The 22196-nt window shown below is 42.4% G+C and overlaps 1 protein-coding gene across 1 annotated transcript in view; it reads left to right on the forward strand.

Annotated features, from left to right (window-relative positions):
* Positions 1-22196, forward strand: part of LOC117356689 (alcohol dehydrogenase 1-like) — a 65582-nt gene that overhangs the window by 4586 nt on the left and 38800 nt on the right. Inside the window, exons 2-5 of the mRNA XM_033936297.1 lie at positions 6076-6177; positions 11598-11739; positions 16365-16452; positions 18054-18273. Of these exons, the coding sequence (XP_033792188.1) occupies positions 6076-6177; positions 11598-11739; positions 16365-16452; positions 18054-18273 (552 nt within the window). The remainder of the gene's footprint in view (positions 1-6075; positions 6178-11597; positions 11740-16364; positions 16453-18053; positions 18274-22196) is intronic.

Raw genomic sequence — 22196 nt, forward strand, 5'->3', positions numbered from 1 at the left:
AGAAAGAAAAGAAAACACTTAAAGGGAAAAACAGAAGGTTGGGGGAGTAATACTCGTGCCGCTCAGCGGCCAAAGAAACTGAATCTGCGGCAGCTGGTTAGAAGCAGGGCAGGAGTTCGGAAAGCTTGCTCCTGCCCGCTACACCTCCAGCAGGGATCGGCAGAGGTATGAGGATAGGGCAGGGAAGAGGAGGAGGGGGGCAGAGCCTGGTGGTGACGACGGCGTCCTAAAAAATTCTGGGAGGGGGCATTGGCTCGAATATAAATTGGCCCAAAACTTCCATTTTATATTCAAGTATATACGGTAATTATTTCTATAGCGCTAACAGATGCACGCAGCGCTGTACAGAGTCACAAAGAGTAAGAAAACAGTCCCTTCTCGAAAGACAGGCAAGACAGACAAACAGGATACAGTTAAGAGGAATGGTTAATCAGCTGGCTGGGTTAGATGGCAGAGGAGTAGGGTTATGAATTGAAAGCTATATCAAAAAGTAGGTTTTCAATCTGCTTTTAAATAAGGGGAGGAAAGGGGCTTGACGGACAAACTCGCGTAATTTATTCCAGGCATAGGAGGTAGCTAGATGAAAGGAATAAAGTCTGGAATTGGCAGTGGAGGAGAGGGGTAATGTTAAGAGTGGCTTATCTGAGGAATGGAGTTCTCTGGGAGGTGTATAAGGAGAGAGAAGCGAAGAGAGATATTGAAGGGCAGCAGAATGAGCACACTTGTAGGTCAGCAATAAGATATTGAACTGTATGCGATGGCAGATAGGGAGCCAGTGAAGTGACCTAAGGAGAGGGGTGATATGAGCGTAGCGAGGTTGGTAGAAGATGAGTTGCACAGCAGAGTTTTCCACAGATTGCAAGGGGGAGAGGCGACACTGAGGGATGCCAGTTAGGAGTAGATTGCAGCAATCCAAGCATGAGGTTACGAGAGCTTGGACAAGGGTCCAGGTAGTGTGCTCAGAGAGGAAAGGATGAATTTTGGTGATATTGACGAGATAGATGCAACAGCATCCTATTTGGAGAATTGCCCTAGATTGTGCCTGTTCTCCAGAAATGAATGATTTAGTAGAAAGTTTAATAAAACCCAAAGCAAATGTTGAATTAGTGATGATAGACAGTAAAAACTAAACAGAACTTAAAATTCACAACAATGTAGAAGTGATTGAACAGAAACAGCAACAAAAACGGTAGGAGGTTTGCACCAACAGAAGTACAAGAAGAGAGACTAGCAGATCTCAACATGTATACTCTAGAGGAGAGAAGGGACAGGGGTGATATGATACAGACATTTAAATATTTGAAACGTATTAATATAGAAACATAGAAAATGACGGCAGAAAAGGGCCACGGCCCATCAAGTCTGCCCACTCTAATGACCCACCCCCTAACTTTCTCCATGAAGAGATCCCACATGCCTATCCCATTTTTTCTTAAAATCTGACACGCTGCTGGCCTCAATTACCTGTAGTGGAAGATCATTCCAGTGATCAACCACCCTTTCGGTGAAGAAGTCCATCCTGGTGTCGCCATGAAATTTCCCACCCCTGATTTTCAACGGATGCCCTCTTGTTGCCGTGGGTCCTGTAAGAGAAAAGATATCTTCTTCCACCTCGATACGGCCCGTGACATATTTGAACATCTCAATCATGTCTCCCCTCTCTCTGCGTTTCTCGAGTGAGTATAGCTGCAACTTACCCAGTTGTTCCTCATAAGGAAGATCCTTGAGTCCTGAGACCATCCTGGTGGCCATTCGCTGAACCAACTCAACTCTCAGCACATCTTTTTGGTAATGTGGCCTCTAGAATTGTACACAAGATTCCAGATGAGGTCTCACCATGGATCTGTACAATGGCATTATGACTTCGGGCTTTCGGCTGACGAAACTTCTACGGATTCAACCCATGATTTGTCTACCCTTGGGTGAAGCTTTCTCCACTTGATTGGCAGCCTTCATGTCTTCACTAATGATCACTCCCAAGTCTTGTTCTGCTACAGTCCTTGCTAAGGTCTCACCGTTTAGGGTGTAAGTTCTGCATGGATTTCTGCTGCCAAGGTTCATGACCTTACATTTTTTGGCATTGAAACTTAGTTATACTGTAAATAAGACTTCTCAATATATATAGAACTGAAAATATAAATATATAAATTGCATCTATACATTCTTCACATACACTCAGAAAATGTGTGATCCGACCAAGAGCCTAGACTCCTATAGCGAACACACTGTCCCATCACACTGTATGGCTTTAGTGTAAAAATGCTGGCTAAGGCAAAATGCTCTTTGTGTAATAACAATAAAGATTTTCAGTGGCAAGAAAAATAAATTCACTTAACTTAAAAAATTGTTGCAGGTCCCGACATGGACCATGTTTCGAGGATCTTTTTCAAGGAACCCAAGAAAAGAGAGGTTTTAGACTTCAAATGCCAAGGAAAAACATGTGATTCAGACGAGTGAAATTTTTCATATAACGAAGGAACTCTTCCAAACTTTCATTGAAACTTAGTTGCCAAGTTTTGGATCAATGTTCCAGTAAGAGTAGGTCCTGCATCATACTGTCGGGCACTGTGCTTTTGCCTACTATGTTGCATAGTTTGGCGTCATCAGCGAATAATGTAATTTTACCTCGAAGCCCCTCAACCAAGTCTCTTACGAAGATATTAAATAGGATCGGGCCCAAAACCGAGCCCTGCGGCACTCCACTGATCACCTCTGACGTTTTGGAGAGGGTACCATTCACCACCACCCTCTGAAGTCTACCTCCAAGCCAGTCCCTAACCCATGCAGTTAATGTTTCACCTAATCCCATCGAACTCATCTTGCTCAATAACCTGCAGTGTGGGACGCTATCAAACACTTTACTTAAGTCCAAGTACATGACGTCCAGGGTCTCCGCCATATCCAGCTTTCTTGTTACCCAGTCAAAGATTGGATTGGCAGGACCTTCCCTTTGAAAATCCATGTTGGTGGGGATCTCTTAGATTCTCCTTGTTCAGGATCATATCCAATTTGTGTTTGATTAGAGTTTCCATGAGTTTACTCACTATCGATGTGAGACTCACCGGTCTGTAATTCGCAGCCTCCGTCCAGCATCCCTTTTTGTGGAGTGGAATGATGTTAGCCGTTTTCCAGTCCAACGGGACTCTTCCTGTACTCAGGGAAAGATTGAAGAGCGCGGATAATGGTTCCGCCAGGACGTCACTCATTTACAAAGGGCTTTGGTGCATTTAGCGTGACAGCATCGCTACTGCGGCTTTGTAAAATAATGCTTTTCTCTCAGGGCTAGATTCTTAAAACTTTGTGGTAAAATCCAATGGGCCGCTGTTGCAGTTGTTAATATAGTGATTTCGAAAAGGCAAGTCATTCTCTCAAAACCTCACATGAAATTAGCGAAGACTCACTAAATTTGCATGTGCCCATCACTGGTGATACTGATGGGCACATGTGCAGAATAAATGCAAAATTTAAAAAATAAATAAAAAATCAAAGATCAGCAGGAGGGATGCCCACTCCCTCCTGCCGCCAAAGTCAAACAACCTCCCCCCCCCCACACACACACACACAGCAGCAGGAGAGACGTCCATACCTTCCCACTGCCAATCAAGCAACCCCCCCTTCCAGCAGTGGGAGAGAGGCACACTCCCTCCCGCCACCAAACACCCACCCCCACAGTGGTGGGAGAGATACCCACTCCCTCCCACCGCTGAAGTCAAGCACCCCTCCTAACATAGCAGCGGGAAAGATGCCCACTTCCTCCTGCCGTTGAAGTCAAGCACCACCTCTCATGGCAGCAGGAGAGATGCCCACTCCCTCCTGCCACCAAGCAACACCCCCCAATACCCTTCCCCCGGCAGCGGGAGATATGCCCACTCCCGCCGCCAAGCAATGCCTCCAACGACCCTTCCCCTTTACCTTATTTACAATGGCTGACCTGAGGGATGCCTACTTCCTCCGGCCAGCAGGCCCACCTCTTCACAATGATGTGACTTCCCCTCCCCAGTGCATCCTGGGATGCACTGGGGCAGGGCCTTAGGCTGTGATTGGACCAGGTTGTTTAAGGCCCCTACTACATAGATATTCAGTGCTTTCAGAATAACTGGCCTCTTTCACATAAACAAACCCTCACTAAGCATGGGATACGGCAACTCAGCAGTCCCTCTCATCAAACTTTTAATTGACGCATGGCCCAGCACGCAGAATTCTCAAAAGGATCCAACTGAGCCTCCCCTCAACAAAAAATCTCTTACAAAAGAATCTTCCAATCCATGTTCACCTTCCTCGGAGTCACAATCTGGAACAACCTCACAGAGACTATAAGAACGGAAACCAACCATAACCAATTCCGAAAGAAACTGAAAACTTCACTCTTTGACAATTAATCCCTCTAATATCTTCTTAAGCATCTGACCCTATTTAACTTGCCTAAGTTTTAAGTTTCCTGTCCCTTCTTCATCTCTCCTCTCCTTCCTTCTACTCTGACCCTTCCCTTCCTTTTCCCCTTCCTTTCCTCAAGTCGCCTAGAGCTTGTATAAGTTTGCGCGACTCACAAATATTAGATTAAATAAATAGCTACAAACTAAAAATAGAAATACATTTGTAGACAAAAGTTAAACTGAAGAGGCATGTAGCTAGACTATGCCTACTTTACAAATTAACCCCCTGTACAAAATCGTGCAAGAGGTTTTGTAGTGCCGGCCAGCGCGCTGAATGTTCTGCACTGCTCCGACGGTCACAAACAACTAGTGTGGATACCTGTGTCTTGGCTTTTCGTTTCCCCATTATTAAACAGGAGAGAGGAAAAAAATGTACCTTAAGAAAAGTATACTTCTTTAGCATCTCGTTGCTCCTCAGACTCAAATGGGCTCCCAACGGACCTGGTATGCCCCCTTAAGGTATGCCACTTTGGTCACACCTTGAGGCTGCATGCTGCAACAGCATCGGCTTTTCAATAGAAGCCCAAGGCCCCTAAAAATGTCACTGGGCTGTCTTCTACACTGCCAGATGGAAAAGGCACAACTGAAACATTCAATTACAGGTGTAACAGGGAACCAGCAAACCAGTTGACATAAACAGGAGCTACAGTCCTCTACCATGAGGTGCCTTCAATAAGTACCAACTCCTACCATGTTACAAATTTCCATTGTTGAGAAACTAGAGAGCAACTGGTGTCGTCCCAGTCTCCCCTTGTGTTGGTCTAAAAATTGAATAGGAGCATCTGGTTTTATATTACCTTTAGAAAGAAGAAGTTTTCAAATTCAATGTATAGTCAGTGCCTTGGGTTGATAAAGGCTCTGGTCATGCCTACACTGAATCTCACTAAGGGCTATAATCCGGTGACCCTAGCAGGAAACACCAAAGAGAAGATGGTGTTTGCTACTCCTAAGGGCTGTAAACAAAATTTATTTTGTCTTTCAACTTGTATGGTTTCCACTGCATTCCATAAATTGCTGATAACCACCCATGGGACCCTTTAATGAATTCTACTAAAAGAAAGCAATCTAATATCAGGGCATGGGGTAGTTTGTGGCCTCCTGCCATGTGCCATAATATAGGTTAGAGACTGGGAAAAGAGAACTTAAATCCTAAATTCTTCTCCCATGAAGTAGTACTTGTTGAAGTTTGAGACTGTAAAGGTGATTGAGGCCAGCAGTGTGCCTGATTTTAAAGCTAAATGGGATCGAATGGTGGGTTCTCTTCGCAAAGGGAGGTAGGGGAGGGTCATTGGTGTGGGCAGACTTGATGGGCCTTGGCCCTTATCTGCCGTCACTTTCTATGTTTCTATGTTTCTATTCCCCATGAAGGATAAGGTCATTGGATCATGGGCAAATTGCTTCTAGTGGCTTAAAGGTGCTGGACTGGTAAATCACACTCTACCCAGGAAAACTGAACATAAAAAGGCATGGCAGAGAAAGAAAGAGAGAGGAAGCCTGCCAGAGCCTAAAAAAGCAGAACTGAGATTGTTTATCTCAGGAGGATTTTAAACTGGTGTTTGAATTGTATAAAAATATCACTTTTTCCTGTTTCATAAAATTATTATTTTTTTAAGCAGAAATGTTTCATGCTTGGGTTTTTTAGGTTATTAAGTGCAAGGCAGCCATTGCCTGGGGGCCCCATATGCCACTCTCAATTGAGGAAATAGAGGTTGCACCACCCAAGGCTCATGAAGTCCGTGTTAAGGTAAAGTATTTGTATTAAAAAGCAAATGTTTTACTCGGAAATTGATAAATCTACGTTGAACAAAATTATTATTTATATAACATTCAGAAATAGTAACAGGCATAAATATAATGGGCCGTCTCCGAGTTCTGGTTATCTGACGTCCCATTTTAACCAGGACATGCTCATTTCATGTTCACACAAGCACAGTAGTATGTTTTAGCATGAGTTACAAACTGCTAAAAACCTGGTGAAGAGTTAGACTCTTGGTGTGTTTCTTGCTAACATAAGGTCCCAGTAATTTCTGGATCTATGTACCCTTCAATATATGCATTTTGGCTTGCATTAGTCATGGATAGTCACTAGAGAAATGTCGACTTGCCTTTAAGCTGGAGAGAAGTGAGGAGTGACTTTCAGGGCCTCAGAGATTTGTAGGAATGAGACAGAGAAGAACCACTGAATTTTATCTTGTGAGAGAAATAGATTAATCCATCTAATCTCCCTGATTACCTAACTTGTAATAAATATGGGGAGAGTGTGGCGCAGTGGTTAAAGCTACAGCCTCAACACCCTGAGGTTGTGGGTTCAAACCCACGCTGTTCCTTGTGACCCTGGGCAAGTCACTTAATCCCCCCCATTGCCCCAGGTACATTAGATAGATTATGAGCCCACCGGGACAGACAGGGAAAATGCTTGAGTACCTGAATAAATGCATGTAAACTGTTCTGAGCTCCCCTGGGAGGACGGTATAGAAAATTAAATAAATAAATATTCAATGGGGTTTAACTAGACTGGAAATGTTTCTACCCAATTGAACCCTGATGAGCTGGCTTGCCACCAATATTCGGTGTCACTTAACCAGGTACAGTACTGCTGCTGAATATCTCTGCTCGCTAACCATTCTTTCACTGACTAGATTAGGAGGAGTCCAGGGACAATATTTAGTCCACTAACTGGCTAAATAAATGGATAAAGTCAGGACAGCAAAAACCAAGTGCCAAGTTAACCAGATTTCAATCTGAACATTAGCCAGTGCCCAATTACCTTCCAATTCAGCATATATAACCTATTCTGAGCTCTTTGGGGACAACAGGCTAGAAAATGAATTAAATAAATGAACAAATAACCCTTACCGTCTCTTTGCTACACTAAACTCTTTACTCAACGTGCTCTCACCCCCAATCCCTTCTTCATTTCCCCTCCTCCCCCCGACCATGGCTGAGTTCTTCCATGAAAAGGTTCAGCTAAACCTTGAGCTCTCAACCAGGTCACCTCCCCTCCACCCCTCCTTCCATCTGTTCCCCTGATGCAGCACTGAATAAGAGCATCTGCGCATGCTCAAGGCCTTCTGGCTTTCACCCTCTCCGAGATTTTCATGAGATCTGACACCACCAAAATTGGAGCGAGAATGGCTCCAAACATTTTTGGATGACCCATGCTCATAAGTCGTCCACGCTTTAGCATAGGCAGAAACAGTAGTCAACTTCTTGGACATGTCTAAATAACCATTATGCTCTAACGCTTCACGTTCAATAGCCATGCCGTAATATCAAGGTGATCCAAATCGTCCAGGCATACTGGATCCTGAGAAAGCAGGTCTGGAAATACCTACAACTTGAGACCTTGGCCTAATCAAAGCCAAATCAGATCTGCCTACCATGTCCTGTGAGGTCAAGCTGGAGTTACCAAAATGACTCTTCCTTGATGAGTCACTATCCATCAAATGTCCCGGCCTATAATGGGCCAGGGAGAAAAAACATACACGACCAACACATCCAGCCTGTTGCTTCCGGGCTTGACTCTTCGACTGAACAATCAGTCTGCCTTCTTGTTCTTCACTGTTGCCTTGAGGTTGAAGAAAGGATGACCCCAGCGCTGAACAATTGCCTGAAATGCTGCTGGAGCCAGTGCCTATTCACTTGTATCCAAGGTCTGCCTGATGAGGAAGTCCGCTTACACATTGTCTACTCCTGCAACATGCTCAACCGAGAGGGCCTGGAGGTAATGCTCTACCCAGTAAAAGAGCAGATGGGCTTCCAGAGCTAGAGATGCACTCCTGGTGCCTACCTGGTGATTGATATATGCCACAGCTATGGCACTGCTGAGAAAACTCTGACCCCTTGACCCTCGAGAGTCTTCTGCAATCTCACTAGAGCCAATCAAATGGCACACAGTTCCAGTCTGTTGATCGACTACTTCTTTTGAGAGGGCGGCCAACACCCATGAATTGGGCGATGATTGCAATGGGCTCCCTAGCCCAGGAGACTGGCATCTGTTACCACTACACAGGAAGCAATCTGCAGAGGCATATCCCTGGAGAGGGACTGAGGACGAAGTCACTAATTCATGCTGGCCTAAGCCTCCATCGTCCAGGACAGACACTTCTATAATGCATCCATCTGAGGGGACCAGCGGGAGAGTAACGCATGCTAGAGAGGACCCATGTGGGATCTCGCCCAAGGAACCACATCTGACGTGGAACCCAGGACTTGAAGATAGCCCCATGTTGACAGGGCTCACTTGTCTAAGAGACAAGCAATTTGAGAACACAGCTTTTGTCTGCGTGTCTCTAGCCTACAGGCGTGTCGAACACCTGTACTGAGTTGGCATCAAATTGCTCTTGTGGCAATATACAATCCAACCCAGAACCTCCAGGATTCTGATCACCTGATCCACTGTGCAATGACCCCCTGACGAAGGGACCCTGATCAGCCAATCATCGAGGTAGGGACGCAGTAGCTGCTACCACAACACTTTAGTGAAGGTGCGAAGAGCTGTCGCCAGGCCAAAGGGCAGAGCTGAAAACTGATAATGATTTTGCAGGACATGAAACCTGAGAAACTTCCTGTGATCTGGGAAAATAGGCATATGTAAATAGGCCTCTGTCAGATACAGAGAGGCTAGGAACTACCAACGCTATGACAGATTGAACCTTGATGGCCACAACCCGGCCGGGTTTTCAAGATTTCCACAATGAATATGCAGAAGATCTATTTGCATAAAATGGAAGTAGTACATTCAAATCAATGTCATGGGTTGTGGCCCTTGAGGACCATAATTGCCCACCCCTGGCCTTGCTGGATTTTCTGCTTAATCAAACTATCATTCTGCTAATTTTTTTGTCCAGGTTTCAAATCAACAAAGGTGAAAGCACACTATACACATTGGATTGCAAGACAGCCTTTGCCTTCTTTTTGATGCAGACTAAAGTCCTTAGAAGGTCCACCTAATATTTTATTTAATTTGACCTTAAGTGGGAAGAGGCTGCCATCAACAAACACACACTAATTGATTAGCAGTCTGCATTTCCTTCAATTATGCCAAGCAGGCTTGACTCACGAGGGACATGACACAATCTGTCATGAGCTATGGCAGCATAGGTAGCCCTCCTGAGTTTAACTTCCATGAAGGAAATTTGCAAGGCTGCAACATGGACATCAGTTCACACATTCATAGCCTATTACTGTTTGGGAAAGGACTCCTGATATGACAGTTCATGTTCTAAATATACCATGCCTTTAATGATCAACGCTAAACCAGTTCTAACCAGTTTAGCATTGAAGTATTTTAGCTTCCGATGCATATAATAGCTCTGCGTGATCTTTTCCGTGTTTCATAGCATCCTCCAATAATGCTGTGTAAATATAGTATAATGAGGTCATTAATATTAAAATGAGCACTCTGGGCAATGCACAAAATGAAGCCTGACCTTTAAAATTACTGACAGGACTGGAGGTGTTGGTAGTATTCAATTGCATGTGTTAAAAGCCTGTCACATGCGTCAAAAGTATATACCGGCAGGTCTGGACCGTCGATTGCATAAGAGCTGAAGATACATTTATCATACTTGATGGGGGGTTGCCATATACACGTGTGTTAAAAGCACGTCTTATGTGCATGCATATGCCGGCAGGTCTGGGGCTGCCGATTACAGGAGAGGTGGAAATTCCAAAAAAATATGGAGGCAGCATCTATGTCCCACAGAAGCAGTGTAGAAAAAAGCAGCTGCATTGTTTGCTGGTAGTTCTCTGCCCCTCCCCTCTGCCTATGGCATTGAGAGACACTTATAACATGTTCCCATTATGCTCCACAATAAGGCACACCTATGATTGACACTCATGTGTGCCTTCAACATAGCATTTCCCAGTATATGCACACATTTATACCTCTTTCCATGGCCTATTCTGCGTGTGTGTTAATTGCTTACTTCAATGACTGATCTGATGGAATTTCCATGGACCTTCGTGGTGCTAATTTATATGTGAAGTTTTTGCAGCATCACTTGTCTTTTTGAAATTGGGAAATTTACTGGCACTACAATGACCCACAGGATTTTAACAGTAAGTTTAGAACACCGAGGCCTCAGTCCTCTGGAATCTCTGGTGATTAGAATCCAACCCAACTCCATCCCCACCAGGGCTATTTCTTTTCTATTCCATGCTGCATTCCAACAACAACAAAGGACAAATATATTTTTTAAAAGGCTGATTGTCTCCAAAAAATATATCAACATTTGCCATGGCTGCACCTTGTTTATCAGTACCCCTTCTATTTTCTTGAAGGTAGCCTATAGTTAGGGAGTCCCATGCTGTGAGGATTTACAATGTGGTTGTCTCCATGAACACCAAAATACAACTTCTCACATACCTACCCACCCCCTCAAGGACTTGTATTCTACTCTTGCTGTATGGCATGGGGAAGTGGTACACATGCATGGTGAAGTAACTCATAACCTTGTACTAAATACTAAACTAGAGAAGCTTACGTGGGCTCCATTAGTGATGTCACCCAGGCTGTGAGCACTTGTATTCTGCTGTCCATAGAGAATCCCTTCTGCAGGTAAGTCACTTGGTTTTAATTAATAGTGGCAAAAGCAGCTGCAGAGTGCTGTGGATCACTATGCAAAAGGTGGAAAGGTGAATGGTTTTGTTTGGACAAAAGAGAGACTAGGTAAAGATTTGGGTAGGCATGTGATAGAGACTGAGACTGACTGAAAATTGGGAGGAAGATGAAAGAAACTGGGTGAAGTCTGAGATGGGAGATATGGGGAAAGAGACTGGTAAAGATTCTTGAAGTTCAGTGAGACAGCGTTGTGGATGTAGGGGGAAGGAGAAGTGAAAGAGCTCTCAGGCACTAGGTCTTAACTTTTTGGACTGGCTCCTAGATTTATACATAATTTGTTGGTCTGCAGTATATGTTTTGAAAAATTGCCCTAGAGACTTAGGGCTCCTTTTACTAAGCTGTGGTAGCTTTTTTAGCGTACGCTGCAGATTAGCACAAACTACCCCCCGCGCTACATGCCAAGAACTAACGCCAGCTCAATGGTGGCGTTAGCGTCTAGCGCGCAGGGCAATGCAGCGGGCCCTAAGCGCGCGCTAAAATCGCTAGCGCAGCTTAGTAAAAGGAGCCCTTAATATGTTCTTTTTTTTCTATTGACACAGATTTTGGCTTCTGGAATCTGTCATTCAGATAACCATGTGCTGAAGGGAAAACTTTCTAATATCAAATTTCCAATCATTTTGGGCCATGAAGCAGCTGGAATTGTTGAGAGTGTTGGAGAAGGAGTGACTGACCTGAAACCAGGTGAGGAATATTATACACTACAGACATACCTTTAGTTTAAATATTTCACATTTCTATAACAAGTTGCTTACATTTACATGACAAATGTGCACCCAAATGTTCATAGTACTGGCATTTAGGTGCATCAGCGTATAGTTACCAGATCTTTTTCTTAAGCACTGATCCCCAAAGTGGACCCCAGCATCCGGTAACTATGATTTGGATTATTCTTCCCAATGTGTATCACTTTGAATTTGTCCACATTAAATTTCATCTGCCTGTTGGACACCCAGTCTTCCAATTTCCTAAGGTCTGCCTATAATTTTTCACAATCTGCATGTGTTTTAACAACTTTGAACAGTTTTGTATCATCTGCAAATTTAATCACCTTACTCGTCATTCCAATTTCAAGATCAATTCCAATTTCAATAAGTTAAATAGCACCGGTCCCTTTTGGATCCCTGCAGCTCTCCACTATTTACGCTCCTCCATTGAGAAAAATGGCCATTTAAACCTACCCTCTGTTTTCTATCCGATAACCAATTCCTAATCCACAACTGAACTTTGCCACCTATCCCAAGACTCTTAAATTTTCGCAGAGATCTCTCACGAGGAACTTTGTCAAAAGCTTTCTGAAAATCTAGATACATTACATCAACCAGCTCACCTTTATCCACATGTTTATTCACACCTTCAAAGAAGTCAAGCAAATTGGTGAGGCAAGATCTCCCTTGGCTGAACCCATGCTGACTCTGTCCCATTAAATCATATTTGTCTACATGTCCACGATATTATTTTTTATAATTGTTTCCACTATTTTTCCCGGCACTGAAGTCAGGCTTACTGGTTTGTAATTTCCCCAGATCTCCCCTGGAACCCTTTTTAAAAAATCGGCATAAAATTAGTCACCCTCCAGTCTTCAGGTACTACAAATGATTTTAGCGACAGGTTACAGATCACTAACAGCAGGTCAGCAATTTCATGTTTGAGTTCTTTCAGTGATCTGGGATGTATACCACTTTTTAATTTGTCGATTTGGCTTAGTAAATCTTCCAGATTCACCGAAATTTCTTTCAGTTCCTCTGAATCATCAACCTTGAAAACCATTTCTGGTTCAGTGGTTGATATACAAACAAGCATGTGATGCCCCCTTTTTATTAGAACCAGAAACACCATGGCTTTTCTTTTCCTGCTAAAACCCTCAGTACAGCTTTTCTTTTCCTGCTAAAACCCTCAGTATAACTCAAATCTTCATTCTAACCTGAGAGAAGTATGTACTGCCAATCAGCTCTTAGCACACATTTCTGATCTCCACTTAGATAACCTCAAACTCTCAAACCCTGAAATTCCTCGATCTCTTACATGAGCTAGACCTCAGACCCCTGTTTCAATAACTCACACATGAATAGGGTCATCAGTTAGACCTATTCACCTCTTCCATTTCAGCAAAAAGCACAAGCTACCATGAATTTAACTCCCTATCCAAAGTTCCTTGGTTAGACCACCTACTCTTAGAATTCATCATATTCTGGAAAGAAATATCAATAACCACACTGACTCCCCACGTAACTTCGTATTATAGAAACAAAGTAACCCCCTTGAAGAGTCCACCCGTGCATTGACCCAAATACCTACTGTTACCTTAAAAGGCGAGACCTAAATCTAAAACTCCCTTTCCCTGTACGCACCTACTGTGAAAGTATACTTCATCATGTAATTGTGCATGCTTTTACACTGATAAGTATTTCATGAGGAATTCAAACAATTAGGATAATTTATATATCTGACACCCTTAAATCCAATTGCTAAAAAGCAAAAACCAAGACCTAAAAGTTTTTCATGAATAATGAAATAATTTTTTTTTAATGTACTCACTAAGAGCAGCCTGGGATTTGAACCCTGAACATTTGTACCTAAGGCTGGGACTCTATCCCCTGAGCCAGCTTCTCTTAATATGCATGAGTACAAATTTTTATAATAATACAGAGTGCTCAGAGTTCCAACTTAAAGGTCATATAAAGAAAATCAGTGGACTTGGGAACCATCACAGCAAAACTACATTCCTTCAGTTATTCATATCTCATATTTCAACACAAAAACAGGATGAGGCGGTATAACTAATACCTCCCAGACCACTCCTAGTGAGTACATTAAAAAAATTCTTTCATCATTCTTAAAAACATTTTAGGTCTTGATTTTTGTGTGAGTTTTGGGGTTGTTGAGGGTTTTTTCTTGCTGTTTTAGAAGGGTTTTATGAGACAATTTATGTACCTTTGTGGCTACATGCATGCAAAAATGACCTTAAGAAATTAACTCCAAGTTGAGTTTTGCCTAGAGCTTCTAGGTCAGTAACGAATCATTCAAATTTAGATATTTATACTTTCAAACCTGCATTGTAAAATACCCACAACCATGAAGCCTTTTTCAAAATGCAAACAGGGCATCAAAATATATATATGTATTCTCCTAAAAAGGCAGCATGAGAAGGAATTCTAGAAAAATGTTCCTGTACGAACAGAGTGGAATCATACAGCAACTTATGAGGGTAATTCTGTAAAGAAGATGGTAACATTTAGGCCAAATAAAAAGAAAACTGGTTGAAGGCAACCACATAGGTAGTGATGAGAATAGAGGAGTAGGGTGTGACGATGGACTTTCAACAAAGACCAGAGCGAAGTGAATAAAATTCCAAATTTATGAGAGATCTCCTCAAGGTATCAATACTACTAAGACACAGGAATGCTTATTAATGACCAGAATAATGGCATATACACACACATATGTGTACATATACATGCGTAAATGCCAATATTCTAGCTACATGCTATTCTATAATCGGGATCCTAAACACGATGGTGTGTAGTTTGCAAATGGAATATTGTGAAAGGGTGAAGTTCCTGTCACTAGCCAGCAGAGGGAATCTGAGCAATGGACATGAGCTAATTTGCAAAGGCACAGGGGAACTGTCCACTCACCCTGTGTGAAGTAGGGTGCTGAAAAAGTTAAGTCCGAAGCAAAGAGCTTGGAAAGGTAGAAGCTTATTTGGGAGCCAGACAACCTTTGAGGGGAAAAATGCTGACCTCTGACTTAATCCTTGGTAAGCCTGATAAACCAGCCTGCTCAGTAGAGCTTGGGGTGATCAGGAGAGTACTCCATACTTGACAACTGGCAGGGGGCTGGGTGGATGTGTGAGTAACCAGGGGTGTGAGCGTCTGGGAAAATCCTCACAAAGAAAGCAGTTGAGGGACTTGAAGGAGCCTGGCTGGGAAGGGCCCCAGTAGAGCTTGGAGTCCAGGAGAGGCTCAAGCTTGGTGACTGGCAACGGACCAGAGAAGAGTGTCCAGAACTTGTGGAGACACAAGAGGCTGGGGAGTAAGAGACCAGCAGTGACCCCAGCTAGAAGAAATGGAGGATTACAAGGTGCAAGGTTGAGGGGGTTTGGCGAGCGATCGGCAGAGGGACCAGTAGGACTGGTGGCAACTGTGGAGAGACTGGTAAATGGCACTGGAAGCTGCCAGAGGAGCCCAAGAGGAAGCAGTTTAATTGACCCAGGATAATGTTGGTCAAATGTCTGGTAAGCAACTAGTGGGACCAGTGGCGACCAGCTGAGAGACCAGTAAATGGCACCGGAAGCTGCTTGAAGACCCGGAGGGCCAATGAGGGTCAGGGAGGACCTGGAGGAGAAAAATGGACTCCAGGGAGGACCCAGTGATGACTAGGAGCCTGGAGAGATCTGGTCATGTATTTTAATAGGATGTGTTTGTTGTTAACAGTATTGTGTTGTTTTAATAGAGTACAATGGGAGAGCAGAGATACCTGGGGAGTGATGGGTAATAACCGCTTGGTCCGATCACATGATAACAAATATACAGGGGCGAAGTTGGTGCAGTTGTATGTACAAATTATAGAATTCCATAATTCATGCACATTTTGTAACAATCTAGGCACAAGTATTTCTGCTAGCATCTCAAGAGATGTAGTTAACTTTTTGGGAACCGTGTTAGGCTAAAATGACTCCAGTCTAAGCCAGTTAAAGAAGGGCCACTTGCAGCCTGAAAGTCCCCATTTCTAGTACATATGGAGGTTACTGCAGCTAAGTCATCCCCTCATTCAGGAATTTCCTCATTCCTGGCAGAAACTGTCTTGCTGGATCACCTCTCCCAACACACACACTGGTTCCCCCTCATCCAAATTGCATTGTAGTTATTTCAGGCAGGAACCACAACATGCTCCCACCTTACCAGCTGTGATGTTCAAAATGGTGCTGGCTGGGCTGGTGCTTTACTTTGACCCACATGTGCTAAGGAATCCACTTGCTCAGCACCTGCTATTTGACTGGGTAACTCACTGAGGGCACAATAGCTTGCATATGTCAGGAAAGCCCAGATATGTGTGACATTTTATTCCACTGACTTAAATAGATGCACTTGAATGCTGCTTTTTAATGCCACTAAAGGTACATACATGTGCTGAGATAGCTGTTTGAATTTTTATTGCGAAGAAATTTTCAGTCGAGTCATTTTACCTGAGTACCGTGAAACCTATTTTCCAAGTATATCGCTTTGATAACTGATACATTAAAGCATCCCTTAGATAACACACAAAAAATATTTAAGTTTTCTCTTCTTTTTTTTTTTTTTTTGCAGGTGATAAAGTCATCTCACTCTGTGTGCCACAATGTAGAGAGTGTGTCTGCTGCCAGAACCCAAAAACTAATCTTTGTCTTCGAAACGAGTTTGTTTCAGTTTTGAGTTGTTTAATATATACCGTGTGCACTTGAATATAAACCAAGATTTATGGGCCCAAACAAAATGGCCCAGAAATGGGGGGTCTCAGTTTATATTTGATTCAGCACCCACCCATCCCCCTCCCGGACCTGTTGCAGGTCTCCTTGAGTCCTGCCTTAAGCCCTAGTGGTCCAGCAGTGAGCCAGGACAGGAGGAATCTCTTTTGCCACCTGTCCCTGCCAACTCTAAAACATCCTACCTCCAAGACCTCTAAAATGCCTACCTTGAAAGCCCTGGTGGTCCAGCGGTGAACCGGGGAAGCAGTGATCTTCCTATGCTTCTGCCCCGTGCGAACCGCTATCTAAAATGCCATGAGTTCTTGTGGTCTCACAAGGTTTGCTGCAGGAACTCATGACAGCCATTTTAGATAGTGGCTTTCTAGAGGTCTAGGAGGCGGGAGGGAGGTAGGATGTGTTAGAATCAGCCGGGATAGGAGGAGGGAGGTATCCCTACTGTCCTGGCTCACCGCTAGACCACCAGGACTTATGACAGGCCTAGAGAAAGGACTGCCAGGCATCGGGGTAGAGAAGGAGTGGGGACAGGGTGCAGATCCTGGCATTGCAGGGGAGGGAGGGGGGCCTGGAGCAGAACCTGTCAGGGCAGGGCACATGAATATAAACCCTCGGTTTATATTCAAGTTAAGTTTCCAAGTTTTATTAAAATGTGATATACCGCCTAAAAATTGTCAAAGCAGTTAACACCAATCATATTTACAAATCTTTAAAATTTAGGGGAAAAAAATTAAGATTAAATACTAACAGGACTTAAAGAAACAACCAGGAGAGAGGGGAGAAGTACTTTATATAATAGGAAAGAAGAACAATAAAGGTTAATACATGAGGAGAGGAGAGAATGCTCTTCCTTCGGGCATTTTATTCCATGGAGGGAGTTACATATTATAAGCGTCTGTAAATAGGAAAGTTTTTAGGTTTATTTTAAATCTGTCAGTATGGCTCTTTTCGCGTAAACGTAGGGGTAATGAATTCCAGAGAGTTGGCGCTGTGACTGAAAATATTTTTTTTCTGATGGGAGTCATAGAAAGTATGTCGTAGTGAAGGGATATTTAGGAGATGTTGATTACTGGAACCAAGAATTCTTGGAGAGCAATAAGGAACAAGGAGTCTGTCAATGAAGGATGGGGGTATGTGTGGTTTTAGTTTTAAATGTAAGTAGTAAAATTTTATAAGTGATTCTGTGTGTGATTGGTAACCAATGTGATTTTATCAATAGGGGCATAACATAGTCAAATTTTTTAGTTTTGTATATTAGTTTTACTGCAGTGTTTTGAATAATTTGTAATCTTTGTTATTTTTGAGTAATGCCTTGATACAGGGAGTTACAATAATTGAGCTGAGAGATTACAAGATAGTGTAGTAAGATGTTAAGAGATGAAAGCTCTAATAAGTTCCTAAAAACGGGGAAAAAGTTATCTTGGTTTATATTTGGATCAGTTTATATTCTAGTATATATGGTACTTGGATGTTAGCAGTGTTTATTCTATTGCTTTGCCATTATCTAATAATTCTGTGGTTTTCTTTCTTGATTTAGCATAATGAAATTAACTGGTTTGATGGCAGATGGCACTAGCCGTTTTGTCTGCAAAGGACAACAGATTTACAACTGTGCATCTACCAGCACTTTCACCGAATACACAGTTTTGGATGAAACTTCAGCTGTCAAAATCGATGACAATGCTCCTGCAGATAAGGTCTGCCTGATTGGCTGTGGGTTTTCCACTGGTTACGGTTCTGCAGTCAATGTTGCCAAGGTAAACATCGCCTTATTGCCTCTTTAGAACTGACAGCCTGTTTCACTGAAATATATTTGATTTATTTTAAAAAAGAATAACCAAATAAAACATTTAGATTATGAGAACACAGGATCAATGTTCATCTTTCACACAACTAAAAATCATACTAACCTATATAAACCAGCCAAATGCAGGGAAAGGGGATTTTTAGCTACCTGGAATTGTGTGAGTACATTTATCACATACATAAATTTAACTGTTTGCTCTGAATAACTATATGAAGGGATCCTCAAGTTATCGATGAAAACAAAAACTGTGGATACAGATGTTCTGGAAATAATTTATTAAACACTGACATATAAAACCATGACAATTCAATTAAAAAAGTACAATGATAAAAAATACTGAGATAAAAATTCAACCGGATCCTACACGGTCCGTGTTTCGGCGAACACGCCTTCCTCAGGGGTCCGATGGTTTGCAAACTCACATATAAAGAATTGGACTGAAAATAGTCTATTGTCTTTAAACATGTGAGCAAAGAACACCGTAGACAAGCTGAAGTAGCAAAAAAAATGTCAGTGTTTAATAAATTATCTCCAGAACATCTGTATCCACAGTTTTTGTTTTTGTTTTCTTCGGTGGATTGTTTTCACTGTGGATCATTGGGTCTCCTCATTTTTCTTTGTTAATCCTCAAGTTATGTCAGCTGAAGACTTTCTCTGAAGGTGGCCAGAACTCCCTTTTACCAAACTTGGTAGGTAGCAGCAATGTCCCTAAGCCACTGATGTCAGCACCCCATGCATGCTTAGTTGTTAGTGGCTCAAGGATGCTGGCACTGACTGTAGAGCTTAGTAGAAGGGAGCTCTGGCCATCTTTGGAGAAGATCTTTAGCTGGGAATGCTTGGGGATCCCTACCAGCAAGGGTCAGGACTGGTGTTAGATCTACTAGGGCCAGGCCCGAAAATAACGCAGGGTTTCTTTCCCTCATTCCCTGCCTTCCCCACCTGCCATTACTATCACACCAACAGAACCTTACCAAATACAGAACAAGAGATCACAAATTAGAAATAAAAATATTTAGGTAAAAATTAAAATGGGAACTCCAAGAAGTTAAACTTAGCATGTACTGCAACACTGGAGACATATTAGGGGATGCTGAAAAGTTCTCAGCCCAACCAAGAAGGGAATGATATTAATATGGTTCAGCAATGATCTGAAACAATGTTAAAAAACCCCCCATAGCATTTCATTTCTACAACTTGGCACATAACGAAATAAGATAACACTCTTTTTAGCGATAGTGGCATAATAACGCTCAGAATTTAGGAAGTTAGTTGGTTGGGCTGAGAACTTTTCAGCACCCCCTCAATAAAAACAGAAAAGCATTTCCTTTTCTACTGAACACAATACAAAGACTTTTACTATGCATATTTCCCAAAGCTATCATATTCCATATAAGAATAGCCATACTGGGTCAGACCAATGGTCCACCTAGCCCAGTATCCTGTTTCCACAGTAGTCAATCCAAGTCACAAGTACCTGGCAGAAACCCAAATAGTAACTACATTCCATGCTACCGATCCCAGGGCAAGCTACATTCCATGCTACCGATCCCAGGGCAAGCAGTGGCTTCTCCCATATCTGTCTCAATAGCAGACTATGGACTTTTCCTCCAGGAACTTATCTAAACATTGTTTAAATTCAGCTACACTAACCAGTATTACACATCCTCTGGAACTCATTCCATTTAAAACATTAAAAATAAAATGTTTTTTCTACCTTTATTGCTGGACATTTTATTTTGCCATCATGTTGTTTCTAGTTTCTCTTATCTGCTGCCCTGTCTGTCTGCTAATTCTTCTTCTGTCTATTCCCACACTATACCTGCCTCTGATATATTGATCATTCCTTTTTAGCTCTTTTCTGCCTCTTTCTCACCCTTCTCCTCCTTTATACATTTCAGCTACCTATCAAATTTCATCTTCTTCTTTTAATCCTAAGGAATCAATAGAAAAATAGCTTGTTCAACTATTCATACCACATGTAACTTGATATGAACAAACTGTTAGCAGCTAATAAATGTGTTTACCAAGACCTCAAACACCCAAGACACTACTTGAACTGATTTTGTGTCCTTACTGGGGTGACGTGTTCATCATCGGTCTTGTTTGATTTTTTTAATGCAGACAATGATACCTTAATGTATCTATACGGTGCTGTACATAATAATAAATAATTTAGAAGAGCACTTAGCTTGTGGTCCAATGGCTACCCAGCCGTTTCACTGGTATGCTTCCTCAGGGGCAATAGCTCTTCTGATCAGTGTTATTCTTCATTAAAACACACAGACTGCATAATTAATTAAATATCAAGTGAAAATCTTACCTAAAACTATTTTTTATTAAAGTACCAATAATTTATTTAATAGCTACCTTTACCTGAATTGTAAATAACTTTTCTGATACCATACTAAGTGCTCTTCTAAATTATTTATTATTATGTACAGCACCGTATAGATACATTAAGGTATCATTGTCTGCATTAAAAAATCAAACAAGACCGATGATGAACATGTCACCCCAGTAAGGACACAAAATTAGTTTAGTGTCTTGGGTGTTTGAGGTCTTGGTAAACACATTTATTAGCTGCTAACAGTTTGTTCATATCAAGTTACATCTTTTTCTTTTACCCACTAGCTCTCCCATTCCCCAACTCACTCTCCAATAGGGTTCCACCATTCCCAGCATCTATCTCTCTCCACCTTTCTAGCCCAGCATCTTCTCCCTCTTCCTCCCCTTCCCACCCTCATAGCCTCACTTCTTCCTGTCTCTTCTCTTTTCCCTCCTGCCCTCTCCCCCATGGTCCAGCATTTCTCCCTCTCTCATCCCTAATTTTCATTGTCCGGTATCTCTTCATCATTCCCTTCTGCTTCTGGATCCATCTCCCCCTCCACCTGCTGTGTATCTCTCCCTCCCTCTCATATATTCCCATGTCCAACATCTCTCTCATTCCCTTCCTTGCACCCTAGGTCCAACATCTCTCTCTCTCTCTCTCTCTCTCCCTCCCTCGGTCCGAGATTTCTCTTTGCCCTGCTGGCATGCAGAATTCAAGTGGTAGTGGTAGAGCTGCTGCCTCAGTATCCTGAGATTGTGAGATCAAATCCTTATGACCCTGGGTAAATCACTAAGTCCTCTATTATCCCAGGTACAAAATAAGTACCTGTATATATGTAAACTGCTTTGAATGTATAGCCACAAAAAAAGCAGTATAGAAGTCCCATTCCCTTTCTCTGCCATATCCAACATTTCTGCCTCTCTCCCATTATCCACCATCTCTCTCCCCTTCCCTTGTGCCCTGGTTCAAACATCTCTTCCTTCCACCATAATGTCTAATTTTCTCCCTCTATCCCCAACCCTCTCTCCTCAACCCTGTCAAATCTCTCCACAAGGCTTATTTTTGTCCACTTGGTATGTCTTACTCACATATCAAATTTCAGCTTGATTAGACAATATTTAGAGGTCACCCCAGAATACACTACATATTGTGTGTTGTGTATGTAGGTGATTGCGCATAATTAGTTTGTATGGCATTATCTAATTTGTGATCTGCACCTGAAAACTGGCTCTTTGGGAAGTCAGTCTGTCAGATGTCAACTGCTAGACTGCCACGTGGACTGGATGATCAATTTTAATCACTGTAAAGAAGAAAAACCTTTACCAGAAACTATAAGTTGGCGTGAGTCAGTGATGGTGGTATTGGATCGAGCCAGGATACTGACACAATGCACAGACTCTTGTGTTAGGAAGTTGAAGAAACTACACAAACAAAATTATTGCAAATAAAGCGCTCACAGCATTTCCAGCCATCTATGGTTTCTGTCCAAACACCTAGCAGCACTTGCCTCTTTTGATGACAGAATCACACCAAAAGCAAAGCTA

The sequence above is a fragment of the Geotrypetes seraphini genome, chromosome 1, assembly GCF_902459505.1.
Source record: "Geotrypetes seraphini chromosome 1, aGeoSer1.1, whole genome shotgun sequence".
NCBI classification, from domain to species: domain Eukaryota; kingdom Metazoa; phylum Chordata; class Amphibia; order Gymnophiona; family Dermophiidae; genus Geotrypetes; species Geotrypetes seraphini.